Consider the following 13,689-nt stretch of genomic DNA (forward strand, 5'->3'; position numbering starts at 1 on the left):
CAGTACTAGTGTAAAGATAATCTGTGGACTAGTTATCGGGCACTTCAGTATGACAGTTTTATTCTACTTAACTACATTTTTTTAATTCTATATTGATTTTTTTAAATACCTAATTACTTAAATACTGACTACATGTTAATTCATAAGTAATAATAAAATTATATATGTTCTGTAAGTCGTAGAGCTGAAAAGACTGATTAATTGATTAGTCGATCAACGGGAAATGAATCTGTAACTACTCTGGTAATTGATTGATTTTTCCCAAGCAAAAATGCCAATATTTTGCCAAAGATATTTCACTTTTGGATTGGAAAAAACAAATCATTTGGAGATGTCACCTCAGCCTCTGTGAATCTGGGCTGGACATTTTCCTCTATTTTTACATTTTATAGACTAAACAAGTTATCAAGAAAATAATTACCAGATTAATCGATAGTGATAATAATTGTTAGTTGCAGCCGTAGTAAATAAACATTTTGCTGCACAAGGAGTACTTTTACTTTTGATATTTTAAGTACATTTTGTTGATATAACTTACTTGTTGAGTATTTTTATGATGTGGTAGTGCTACCTGAGCTGAATATTTCTTCCACACTGGAAGGGTTTTAGTGTGAAGATTTGTAGCAAGCTATGATTTTAGACAGGTGTTGCAGTAACTTTGATGTTTTATCAGGGTTTTGTAAAGGAAATGTCATTTAGCGTGTTAAAAGAAAGTCAAACTGATGTGCGGTTGTGATGCGTGGTTTGAGAGATGTTGTGCAGCATGTTTGAATCAGGGATGTTGTGAATGTGTGTGTGTGTGTGTGTGTGTGTGTGTGTGTGTGTGTGTGTGTGTGTGTGTGTGTGTGTGTGTGTGTGTGTGTGTGTGTATGTGTGTATGTGTGTGTGTGTCGATAGCCATGGTGGGGGTGTCATTGCTGTTTACTGGTTTTCTGCAGCGTGGTGCCTACGGAACGAGGGGGTGAGCTCTGTCCTTTTAGGGGCATCCAACACTGACCAGCTGATGGAAAACATAGGAGCGATACAGGTGAGGTTACAAAATGAATGTATTTTGTTTGTTTGTGTGCATACACGTGCCTCTTGTTCTGCAGAGCAGATCAGTGGTTTAATTTGTGAAAATGTGACCTGACCTGTTTCATCAGGCCCATTTCCGTGCCTTTCAGTCCTTTACAGAATCCTAATCTCCTGGGTACAGCTCGGCCTCATGGGCAGTTTGTTGCTGCATGCTTGGGTGCTTTACTGTACCGAGTTAATAAGGTCAGCGGCGTATCAGTTGCCAGGGGGATTGGAGGCAAGCTTATGGTCACTTCTTCCTCTCCTGATAAGATGCACTCCTCTAATGGGGTTTTCAGACCGGTGGGGGTCTATTTTCTCCTCACATTATGTCTGGCCTGCAGTAAAGAGCATTGCTACACTCTTCCATTCTGACGTTATGTGTAGGCTTTTGTGTGTGTGTGTAGACATACATACATATGTATACATTAGTATACTAGATGTGTGCACACTATATGTTTTCTCTCCCCTAGCACATTTGATATTTTGGTTTTGAAATGCTATGCTCACATTTCCCCAGGGCTCTGCAGTTTTCCTTTTACTGGGAATTTTACATCACAGACCCTGAAATAGAAATAGTCTGTTTTCTGTTTACTACAGCATTTGTTTCATGTCTACTCTGTGGGAAGAGAGAATTAGAACAAATGATCTTTTATGTTTTCTACATGGGAATAGTTTACATTTAATTACATCGTATAAAATTAATTTAATTTAATTTGTTTATTTGTCCATTTAAACCATTTCTGGACTCCTTTTAAGGGAAAGCTTACAGTTTTTATAGACATACTAATATACATTTGTTCTTTCTTTTGTGCCAATAAATGTATTAAAATAAATATTCAGAATCAATATGAATTTACCAGTAGAATATAATCCCACACGCAATATCTTTAAATCGATGTGTGCACTTTGATTACTTCCATGCTTCACTACATTTCAGGGGAAAATAATGCACTTTTTTGCTATGGATACAAAACCTATTATCAGTTTATAAAACATGATGTATGGTTACAGATGTTGGTGACACCAATAAAAAAAAATTAAAGTCACCCTTGAGCACTATCTAGAGGCTGAGATGTGAAAATGCAGACAACTTCTGATGATTTTCTGTAAAGGACAGTTAAACAAAGCCCTGGCAGGAAATATAAAATAGAACATGTTCATTGTTTGTTTCTCTCTCCCATCACAGGTTCTTCCAAAGTTGTCGTCCTCCATCACACACGAGGTGGACAGCATCCTGGGGAACAAGCCGTACAGTAAAAAGGACTACCGCTCCTAACGCGCAGCACGGCACCGCCCGGCAGGGCTGCACCCGGCCTGCAGCCGCAGTGCCCCACCTTTGCCTGATCCTCTGTTTGCTTGAGCTTTTACTGAGTGAGACCCTGGCGCATGAGTCTGGCCACACCAAGGCCAGCCAGGGCACCTCATTTAGAGTTACAGGGATAAGATAAGAAAAGGGGGAAAAAATACAGTCACCTCCACAGGAAAGAAAGGGATTGACAAAGAAAAGACAAAAGTGGAAGAAGGATATGCGCTCATACTTAAATCAGTTATACATTCAATTCAGCTGAACGTATTTTAAAACCGTAGAGAAAAATACCTTTTTAAAAAAAAAATAAGCACACGCTTGCTTGGCAGCCAGAATTCTTTTTTTTTTCCTGCTTTTTTCTAAAACTGAATGCAACTAAAAGGAAGATTAAGTTCATATTGTATGAATACACGAGAACTACCCTGTTGCACATGTACCATAGCCATGCATTTGTTCCTCGGGCGTTCTGTTTACAAGCACCTGTGTACTGTATGAGTCCGTCACGGTTTCTCTGAAAGAATTTATTTGTGTTGTCGACATTATCAGTGTACGAGCCTTCTCGTGGGCTTTAACAATCAGCACTTTAGTATTGTCAGTATAGGTGTTGGAGGGTAGTTATAAGGAGGGGAGAGGATGGGTATTACAATAGTCTTATATCACAGCCATTGCACTATTAGAATCACATAGCCTCCTGATAATTCCCTCTCCTCATCCTCCCACTGTGTCTTCACTGGCAGTGTATTTGTCCAGCCTGATGCTCTGACACTCCTGCATCAGACTGGGCTGAGAGGACGAGTTGTAACGACTGTCCTCTGCCTGAGAGCCTCCTCCTCTGTCCTGACCAGTGAACTATCCCTGATGACCAGTCAGGACCGTGGGCCGATTCATCTGGGCAACTGCCACTGAAGAGATTAGCTATTTATTCATCCTTAACAGTAGGAGCTGCAGTCGTGTTAAATCAAATGCAGTGTCCTGCTTCACTATGTTACCCAGCCTCTGTTCTGTCTTTCAGGCTGAGGATTTATTGTACAGGAGGTGGTCATATCAGTGCTGGATCCACATCTCATGGAAACTTCTCCTTGATCAAATTCTGTTCAAGTATTTTGCCTTATTTACAGTTGCATCAGACTGTGCTGTGGGCTCTGGCGTAGACAAACAGCTCGACAGCTGCCCCTTTGGCCGACTGGTCCCGTGTACCCAGTATATGCGGGAACGCTGACTGGTTGATGTGGCGTTTGTTGTGAGGAAGAGGTGGTGTTTCCAGTTAATCAGTGAGTGGCAGCAGCTCAGGGAATGGAGCAGGTGGTTTTTAGTCGTGTGTTGGCAAGCTCGTGGTCAGGAGGTTGTATTTACTTTGTCTGTCTTTCTTTCATGTGTGGACACTGGGAAGGACCAGTGACGTTTTAGCGTGGCTTGAGCCAAAGATCTTCTTCTTCTTCTTCTCTCTTTGATGACACACCTGAGTGTTTCACTCTCACTTCCTGCAAGATTATAGAACTCATCTTGACGCATGTGCTGTCCAGCTTGTTATCTGTGGTACAGACTTTACTCCATATATATCTTTACTTGACCATGCTGTTATACTAGTTAACAAATGTCCTTCATATACAGAATGCATAGTACAGCTAAATACTATAGGATCATAAGGTTCGTTTCAAGCGACATACGACTTGAGACGTGTCAGAAGTATAATTGCAAAATTTGACACCACCCTGTATCATTCTTTCTCCTTTCGGTGCTCTCTTACTGTGATTAAAGCACAAGTGGATAGCATGTGATACATCCTCAAAGCATGGACTCTCTTCACCCAGCCTACAGTACCTATGGGACAAGCAATGTGATGCTACTCCCCTTACTAACACATGTAGATAACAATCTTTACTAACAGCTGAAATTACAGATTCTTAGCAGAAAAAAATATATCTACAGATAAAGAAAACTACCACATCAGTGCAAATGATGATATGAAGAGAGATGTAGGTGCTTCTCAGTTTAAGTGGAGGGAATAATCAAAGTGAGTGTCACTGTGTGGGATTTGTGCTGATGAGGTTTACAGTCTTCTCCTCGGTGATTTTTAACAACAGTAAAGTGATTTCATGTCTCTGCTGTTGATCTTGTGTGTGGGGGGGTGGTGGGGGGACAACTAAACTAATCCCTTGCTTAAGCCTGTTGCATTAGTTGATCCCTGTATACATTTGATTTGCTGTGTCTTGTTTGTCTGAGTGAATTAAAATGGCGCAAAGTGATGCTGTTTTCTCAGAAGAAGAAAAAAGAAGAAAAGCAAAGAACATTTTGTTCATTAGTCTGTGGAGTTCTGTCTTAATATTTTCATCTGCGGAGAGTGGAGAGGAAGTTTGAGACTTAAAAGGCAAAGTTTGATAGTTGGGTATTTGCTTATTCGCTTTCTTGCCAAGAGTTTGATGAGAAGAGTGAAACCACTCCCATGTCATTGTGCTAGGTATAAAGGTACAGCTAGCAGCTGGCTAACTTAGCTTAGCATAGGGATGTTATCTATCATGGATCTTTTTTTTTTTTTTCCTCGTTCTTTTGTGTAGACACTAGCATCAATAGAATCAATACAAAACAAGACATCAGTAGTAATGATACAGTGAGGATTGACTTCACCACCTCTAGCTGAGTTTGACAGTTATTTAAACTGTTGCAATGGATACTTCTTAGAAGAAAATTATTCTTGAAAATGACATAATGAGGTTTTTATTACGTCGGCAACAGACTGAACAAAATTTTTATACAGAAATGACAGATTCACTACAAAAGGAATCACTTATGGTTTTAAAGTCAGGTTAATATTTAGTTACATTTGCATGAAACTTCATGGTTAGAATACAGTACTTTGGAAAAAGGAGTCTGTTTTTTCATTATTATCATTATTATTATTCAAGTTATTTCTTAATTTCCCCATCAATGTCTTTACACTATGTACAGATTGTACAAATGAGATATAACGTGTTATTTGACCAGACTAGCTGTTTCCCTCTGTGTCCAGTCTTATTGCTCAGTTAGCTGGCTGTTGGATGTAGCTTCATATGGAACAGACAGAAAGTCCTGTCAATCTTTTAACTCTTGGCTAGAAAGAACATAGGCACATTTACCAAAAAAATCGAACTTCTCCTTTAAAGGATATCGCTGTGCATTTTTTTCGACCATCAGTGTTATTTCACACTGTGCTAACCTGCCCAGCAAAGATCTTGTTTCTTGCTATTTACGGGTAAACACACAATGTTGAAATAACTCAGTGTTTTAAGGCTTAAGTGTAGTTAGAGAAATGTGTGCTTTAAGTGGTCCTAGTTTCATCATATTTGCTGTTCTGACATGACTAGTTCAGAAATGAAACCAGACCCACAGATTGATAGAGCTTATTTTACAGAAGGTTCTAGGTTATACAGAGAATATATTTTTTATGTTTTAGCCTTTAATGCAGTAGAGAGAATTGAAAGACCTGTTTTTATTTTTTTCATCACGCTGCATTTTTCCTATCTGTATTGTATCAGTTTTAGGACTGACAAAAAGAAGCAATTTCTTTGTGTTGTGTATGCGTTATGAGGAATGCTCTGAAGTGAATGCAACGGTGGACTGAATTCACTCTGAAGACGACATAGTGAGCGCCTGGTATCTCCTGTACATAGTTTGACCTTTGTATATATTTCTGGTTGTGATCACCTTTGCCTTTTCTCTTTTCTTTTTTAATTTTCTTTTGCAGGCGTCGCTATCTGCACTGTGCTTGAATCTGAAATTTAGACAAGATGTACAGCTTCGATCTTAAATGAAAATGAAATAATGATAAATAAGAATGATAAACAAACCTTTATGTGTCTGTCTTTATTGGCATTTATGTGTAAAACCTCAATCTGGGTTGTAGATTTGGCAGAGCTGCAAAGTCTCTTTTATCCAGTGAAAACAAGATGCATTTTAAATTTGCAGTATATTCAACTGTGTTAAATATAAATATGAAGCAATTTATACACAAAATCAATCCAAAAGGAAAAATGTAGAAAAAATGAAGGCTAGCTGTGTAATCTTAAGTGATATATATTGAAATTCCAGCTATCTGTTAAGGCTTTAGTCAACAGCAATGTGCTTTACTGTGATTATACTATTAAACATCTGAAGTACAGTAAAGCACCATAGCACCATTGGACTGAGGGTAGTACTTCATTTTGTATAAACTGAAAAACAACTTCATAGTACTGGCAAGTAATGTGATATGGTTGCCTCAGTGTTAGAGGTTGCATCATATCCAGCAATATGATCTATTTTCTTACAAAATTAGAGATTATTTTATATACAGTACCCGCAAAAGGCATTTTGAAGACAAAACATTAAACAAAAAGTGCAGTAAACGCAACCACAATCTCCTGACACTGCACTCTGAGGATGTAGTTTTTGAGGCGTAATTCTTATCCTGAAGACTAAAGGTGGTGTTCCACTTTGAGCGCAAGAAACAATGCACTGGTGAAAGGTCATACTGTTGCTACAAGGTCAGACAGTTCAAAGGACACTTTGGCACGCCAAAAAAAAAAAGTCCAGCTCAGGTCCAAACATGGAATTGCAGTTCTCATCAGAGAGTCTATTTCCATGTAGATCCTCCAGCTTCTACAACTTCCTGTCACAAGCTTTCACTCACTTGAGTCACTTCAGTAAAAACTCGCTGATCTGTCCCAGTTTTTGTTGAAGGTTTCCAGCTAGACGGAGCTGCTATAATGAGTTGTTGTCTTGTGAGTCTCCTCTGCTGCTCCCATAGGTGAGGCGTGGAGGTCCACCTGAGGAAATGCAAACAAAGAGCTATAAGTCCAGCTCGGCAAATGCACGGCATTCATAAACGAAAGTAAGGAGTGCAGCCTCTGCAGTTCTGCCCCCAAACAAAGACACTTGCTGAATGCTGTCAGCACTTAAACCAGGTATTTACTCTTACTTCACAGTCAGCGAGAATGTCACTTCTGCTCTGACTCAAGAGTCAGCAAAGCTTGTCACCTGCCGTCTATGTGGATGTAATGAAGTGAGATAATTGTTCAGACAGCAGGGGTGAATGTGCATTAGTCATTAATGTACCTTCCTGACAGGAGAGTCCGATCCAGCTGTGCAGGCAGCTGCAGCGGCCGTTGCGCCGGTCGCATTGTGCCCCATTCTCACACACACAGGTTTCAGTGCAGTCTGGTCCAAACCGATTGGCTCTGCAGTCTGAAACAAAAAACAAAAGGGGGGTTGAATTAAACTACTATTAAAATGGCAGACAGGTCACCAACGTCTGCACATCAGCGGATAAAAGATTCAACTCATCTCTAGTTCACCATGCTCCACTCAAACATTTTTGGCTTCATCAGGGTCATTTCTGAGGTTGGCTGCAGTTATATACTGTCCAGAGTGATGGACTGACAGACAGTGGTGGAAAGTAACTATATACATTTAATCTGTTTCAAAGTACAAATATGAGGTAGTTTCCTGAAGTACTTCTGTCATGCTACTTCATTCTCCTCCCCTACTGCAGTTCAGAGGGAAGCGTGACACTTTCTTTCTTCATGTTATATTGGACTGGATTGTACTCTCCTACATTTAACTGACAGATATTGTTTAAAATTACAATTACACCAGTTTAATATGACTTTCTACAGAAACCTGAAACAACCTCTTGACACCACTCTAATGAAGGAAAGTTGGACAAAAACATTTAGTAGAAAAAAAAAAGCTTGGTGAAAAAACATTGAGGATTACCGATGTCACATCTGGGTCCAGTCTTTCCAGAGGAGCAGAGGCATCCTCCCGTCACAGGGTCACATGGAGTGTCGTCCTCACAGTCACACACCTTGGAACAGCCCTGACCGAAGGTACCCTGTTCACACACTGAGGGACATGAAACTGGTTCTCAGTAAAAGGATAAATTAGATACAAACTGTCAGTAATCCCATTATTTTGCTGGGGGTTATCAGCAGTAATTAGACTGACCTCTCTGGCATTTGGCTCCGTAATATCCTGGAGGACAGATACAGAGGCCCGACACAGGGTGACAGGAGGCTCCATTCATACAGTCGCACTGCAGCTGGCACAGCGGGCCGTGGAGACCAGGAGGACAGGCTGAGGGCGAGGGATTCAGGGAACAAGAGTTGAAGTCGACCTTTATGGTTCAAAATGTTCTCACTGGATTAGCAATAAAACTCAGAGTTTAACTCTGTTAAAGTCACGCTGACAGCTCTTTACTGTTTGCTCTTCTTGTGTATTTGTGTATCACAACCATAGTAACCCAGTCATTCTTTCAAGGACAAGGCTGCAGATATTCTATATTTTTCTTACTGTCAACAAATTCCATAAAAGGACCAAACCTATGACGTTTTAGGCTCCTGTGGCACCACTAAAAGCCTGTTAATTCCTATTGAATTCTTAAATCCTTACAGGTTTTTAAATAAAGACTACATCATTTCCCAAAGCAGCTGGGCACTGTCGTTTTTAGCAAACTTTACCTTAACAAGAATAAATGGTGAATTTGTTGGGAACTAATTTCAGCTCCAGTGGGAATTTTACGGCACCAGAAATTATTTGTTAGGCACAATGCAGCTTTAAAAGAATCAGATTTACTTTGAAGGAGAAACCTGTGGATTTTAGATAAAAATTGGTTCTCACTTTATCTGGAAGAAGTCCTTATCAGGTAGAATGGTAACTCTCACTCTACATGAGTTCTTAGAAGATCCGTCTAGATCCCCAAATTTCTTATTTAGCTTTTTTTTTTAATTTCTGTTTTGTACACGTTATCGGGTACATCAGGCTTCACGTTCTCGTGTACTGACTGTTTTATGCAAAACTCAAGCATACGTCTGCAGCAACCGTGTGAATAATATCAGAGCTTCAATAAAATATGCAGTATATCACAAGTACACAAGACAGCAGCAGGATGGTGTGTGTGGGATCAACTCAAAATAAACTACAGCTCCTGTTCACCATAATGAAGGAACACGTCCTCCAGAGCAATGCTTTTTCACAACAGTGGAGGTGTGTGGCTCAGTGGAATAAGCTATATCAGGCTTTGGCTGCAGAGACAATATGTGTTAGTACAATCAATTCACTGTCAGTTGGTCTTTAATAGGATGCATCCTCAGAGTATTTCAGTTCTCACCATGTTCACACAGATGTCCATAGTAGCCTGGCCCGCACTGACATGTCCCCATCACTCTGTCACAAGTGCCATTATTCTGACAGTTACATTTCAGCTGGCAGTTGGCACCAAATCTGCCCGCAGGGCATTCTGGGAGACAAACAAATAAAACAGGAAAAAATTCAAATTCATCACTTAAGGCTTGTCCCTATGTTCAGGTTCAGCATGCCACAGCAGGTCATATACGCAGTAATGAGCAGAAACTGATGCAATAAATCAGCTTAACTGCAATGAGAAAATGTGGTGTGAACTGTGAGTGTCGTCACCTCTGTCACAGTGTGCACCAGTCCAGCCCAGGCCACAGGTACAGTTGCCAGTTACAGAGTCACACACTCCTCCATTACTGCAGTTACAACGCTGGACACAGTCCGCCCCAAACCAGCCTGGAGGGCAGCCTGAGGCCAAACACACACACACAAACACACACACACTCAAATTAAAGTGAGGAAAACATCCTGCTTGACTCCAAACTGACAACTAAACATCGAAGCTTCATTATATCAAAACAGGCAAATTACAAATATAAGATGATAAAAAAGTTGTGTTTTTTTCTTTAAAATAATTCCTGCTAAAATATTTCCTCTGATTGTATCAGTGGTGCCAGCGACTCACCCTGTCCACAGTCCTCTCCTCTTCGTCCAGGGATGCACACACACCGACCTGCAACTGGGTCATTCTGGGCTCCGTCTCCACACATTGCCACCCGAGCACAGTTGATTCCGTAACGTCCAGCTGGACACGCTGTCAACAGCAAGACACACACCAGACACTTGACACCCCATACTGTAACACTCATTTATTTATTCACTGTCACCTTCACAGCTTCTGATGGACTCACTGATGTTGCAGCTTGCTCCTATAAATCCTGCTGGACATTCACAGGCTCCAGTGGAAGGAATGCATGTGCCTCCATTTTCACACTTGCACTCTCTTACACAGTTAGGACCATACCGCTGCTCTCCACAAGCTAAAAACGAACAACAAACAAGAGTTAAGTCACTTAAAATGGTTTTTACTCACCTATTTGCTGTAATGCTTGTTTATCACTATGCATTTCTACTTACGTTGGTCACATTTGGGACCTTGGAAACCTGGGGCGCAGTAACATGATCCAGACACCGGATGGCAGAGCTGGTTTGTCTCTGAGCACTGACAGACTTGGTTACAGTTCTGCCCAAATGTTCCTGGAAGACAAGCTGATAGAGAAACACGTCCTTCAGTGTGTTTTATCAGTGCATTAATGAGTTTATAATGCCAGGGAAGCTGCTTCCGTTTCAAAACCAATTGCAGCAGTGGACATTAGTCCTGCAGGACTCACTCTGTTCGCAGCCGTTTCCAGTGAATCCAGGAGGACAGCCACACTCCCCAGAGACATGGTGGCACGATGTGCCCGGAGCACAGCTGCAGAGCTGCATACAGCTCTTTCCATACATACCCGGCAAACATGCTGAAAGAAAACAGAAACCAAAGAATATCACATTTCACATTTCATCTCTCACTAGTCCAATTCACTGACCACAAATGCTTCATAAAAAGCCTTTAATGAGAAGAGGATAAAAACCTCAAGTCAGGTAGAAGTAGTAGTAGAATTACAATATAGATCTGTGAGACACAACAGGGAAAGTCTGAAATCTGCACCCAATAACTGGGTATTTTGTGTTATGTTAATTTATTTTATTATTTATTCTTTAGCTTGTCAGAGCAACCCTAGACTTCTTGCTTTTTCACAATGTGTAAGTTAAAGAGGATTAGTATTTTTGGACCCAGTTTATGTCTGTGCTTGTTGTTGTTTGTTTATGATAGTTTGTTCCAAAATTCATAAAAACCCTAAAAAATAAAGTTTAAAAAAAAAAAAAAAAAAATTACAATATAGAGCAACTGAATGACAATATCAAGTGCATAAGTGCATAATAGATCATACTTGGTAAATATCTAGTGTGATAAATGAAATGTCAAAGTTTTCTCTAATCCTGTCCATGAATTCTGGCGTTTTAAAAATGTAAAAGCTTCATTTTTGAAAAGACCAGACAAACTCTGTCCACCAGGGGCTGCAAGAGCTCCACAGTGTCTGTAACTGCAGGTCTGTACCTTTGTCACAGAGTTTTCCTCTCCACCCCGGTGGACACCGACACTCTCCAGTGACGTGGTGACATGAGACCCCGTGCACACACTGACATCTCTCCTCGCAGCCAGCACCAAACAGGCCTGTGTCACATCCTGAGCAGAGGAAGGTGCAAATTAGAAGTTATAATTAACAAAAATACACAGCATGGCCAGTCCCCCAGTTTCCACAGTGCAGCAGGTTCATTAGTTCTGCTTCAGTTATACAGCAGAGACTCACTGGCTCACCTTTCTCACAGCGCTCTCCGATCCAGCCGGCGCCGCAGCTGCACCGTCCTGTCTGTCTGTCACACTGACCTCCGTTCTCACATTCACACTGCTGCTGGCAGTCCGCTCCGAACCGACCCGCTACACACTCTGTGTAAACATAGGGCAGCATGCACGAGCAGAAACACACACGTGTGAAGCAGGACATGAGAGAGAGAAAACAGAAACATCGTGATGTGAGAAAACACATGTGACAAGGGAAACCTGCTCCTTCACATTTCTGCCGAGGACTGCAACATGTTTTTTTTTTTTTTTCTTCCAATAATTTATAGTTGGACTGCATCACTCGCAGTCCAACTATAAATAAGTAGTTGGCAGTCAGAGCTAGTAGAGAGGGTAAAGACATTCCAGCAACAGGATTAGAGATTTCCTGAGCAGGAGGGAGGAGGCTGGGCCTGGCATGGATCGACAGGGAAAGGTTGTAACAGCCTCAGAGGGAGGATAGTGTGTGATGTGGAGCTCAGAAGGAGAAAGAGCTGGAATGTCATCGCCGGGTCGAAGGAGACTTTTACAGAGTTGTGGTGCAGCAACAAAACTCTGCCAGCAAATAGCCAGACTCCAGGCAAAAACAAATGAGCTAAGGCAGCACATTAAAGTCAGGCTGATGTATCTCCTGAACGCAGTAAAAACAACCACAGGCCACTATTTTAAATGTTTACTTCAAGGTTCAGGTAATGTTATTCTTTAGCATTTTCTGTCCAGACAAACGGTGGTTCTACACTATCAGAAGTCCTGCTGCTTTAACCAGATGGATTTGAAGAAGATCGGTCCAGTGTTCATGTGAGTTTGTAGGAGTGAGCAGTATGACCTCAAGACTATATCAAGATAAAATCAGCGTTACCTTGGTAACAATAACCATTTTTTACACATTAGTGCACATATTTGCTTTGTCATGCTGCCTCACAAGGGATATGTTTGTCCCGTTTAGTAACGGTGTGATGGACAGCATGATGCAGGGCAGTTGTTGTGTCTATTTTCCCTTGGTTGAAATGTATTGAAAATTGTACGTCAGTAATTCAAATATGAGCTCTGATCTTGTCATTGTGAGATTTTAGAATGAAAATCATCAAGTAAAAGGAAGAAACACTGATTTGTTATATTTTTCATAAATGATTTGAGATGGCTTTACGATCTGTACAACATATGATGACCTCCTCGATTTGGATAAAGAAATAAGAAAAACTGTGACAAAAAAATATTTTCAGCACAAAACTGAGGGAAACCGTGCACATGGTGCTGCATGTAGAGAGCAGACAGAAGCAGTGGTTGCAGTGGTTACATGGAAATTCTGGTTTTGTACCAGCTGGGTCTTATTTTTGTAGCTTTGTCCTTTGTTCACTTCGATAATAAAAACACTGCACTCACCAAATGAACTGCTGAAATATGGGAATATGGTGAAATTGCTAAAAACAAGTCCAACAAGAAACACAAGCAGTCAGACGATCATATAAGTTTTAAACAAACAGGTCAGCCAGACTTACTTTTATAAATAAAAGTGGCAAGGACAAATTAAAGGGAATCAACACCATAAAAGTCTCTGGTTGTCTGACATAATTCAAAATGTAATTACCATTGATTAAAAGGTACTTTATACTACTATATTAATTGATTTGGTTGCACACAGTTGTCCTGCAGAGGAAGGGACTATCACATCTGGTGAAAAGGTGTAGATGTAACTGTTGGCCTGTTTATGACCCATCTGATCGACTCCTCTTTCTTGCCCCATCGGTCTTTGCCACAGCGATGTTGGTGTTCCCAGGTCTGAGTACAATGTTGT

General features: G+C 40.7%; 2 protein-coding genes across 7 annotated transcripts in view; one reads left to right on the forward strand and one right to left on the reverse strand.

Moving 5' to 3' along the window:
* Positions 1 to 6,185, forward strand: part of kcnab2a (potassium voltage-gated channel subfamily A regulatory beta subunit 2a) — an 83,862-nt gene extending 77,677 nt beyond the window's left edge. For all 4 annotated transcript variants that reach the window (XM_071494497.1, XM_071494499.1, XM_071494498.1 and 1 more), the window contains 2 exons: positions 939 to 1,027; positions 2,243 to 6,185. In XM_071494497.1, coding sequence (XP_071350598.1) covers positions 939 to 1,027; positions 2,243 to 2,332 — 179 coding nt within the window. In that variant the 3' untranslated portion in view covers positions 2,333 to 6,185. The remainder of the gene's footprint in view (positions 1 to 938; positions 1,028 to 2,242) is intronic.
* megf6b (multiple EGF-like-domains 6b) overlaps positions 4,455 to 13,689 on the reverse strand; it is a 64,219-nt gene continuing 54,984 nt past the window's right edge. For all 3 annotated transcript variants that reach the window (XM_071494493.1, XM_071494495.1, XM_071494494.1), the window contains exons 27-38: positions 11,874 to 12,002; positions 11,613 to 11,741; positions 10,843 to 10,971; positions 10,589 to 10,720; positions 10,363 to 10,491; positions 10,137 to 10,265; positions 9,791 to 9,919; positions 9,486 to 9,614; positions 8,324 to 8,452; positions 8,093 to 8,221; positions 7,433 to 7,561; positions 4,455 to 7,143 (exon numbers count right to left, since the gene is read on the reverse strand). In XM_071494493.1, the coding sequence (XP_071350594.1) occupies positions 7,079 to 7,143; positions 7,433 to 7,561; positions 8,093 to 8,221; positions 8,324 to 8,452; positions 9,486 to 9,614; positions 9,791 to 9,919; positions 10,137 to 10,265; positions 10,363 to 10,491; positions 10,589 to 10,720; positions 10,843 to 10,971; positions 11,613 to 11,741; positions 11,874 to 12,002 (1,487 nt within the window). In that variant the 3' untranslated portion in view covers positions 4,455 to 7,078. The remainder of the gene's footprint in view (positions 7,144 to 7,432; positions 7,562 to 8,092; positions 8,222 to 8,323; positions 8,453 to 9,485; positions 9,615 to 9,790; positions 9,920 to 10,136; positions 10,266 to 10,362; positions 10,492 to 10,588; positions 10,721 to 10,842; positions 10,972 to 11,612; positions 11,742 to 11,873; positions 12,003 to 13,689) is intronic.

The sequence above is a fragment of the Trachinotus anak genome, unplaced genomic scaffold (genome assembly GCF_046630095.1).
Source record: "Trachinotus anak isolate AG129_WGS33_773 ecotype Australia unplaced genomic scaffold, CSIRO_AGI_Tana_v1 ptg000013l, whole genome shotgun sequence".
Taxonomy (NCBI): Eukaryota; Metazoa; Chordata; class Actinopteri; order Carangiformes; family Carangidae; genus Trachinotus; species Trachinotus anak.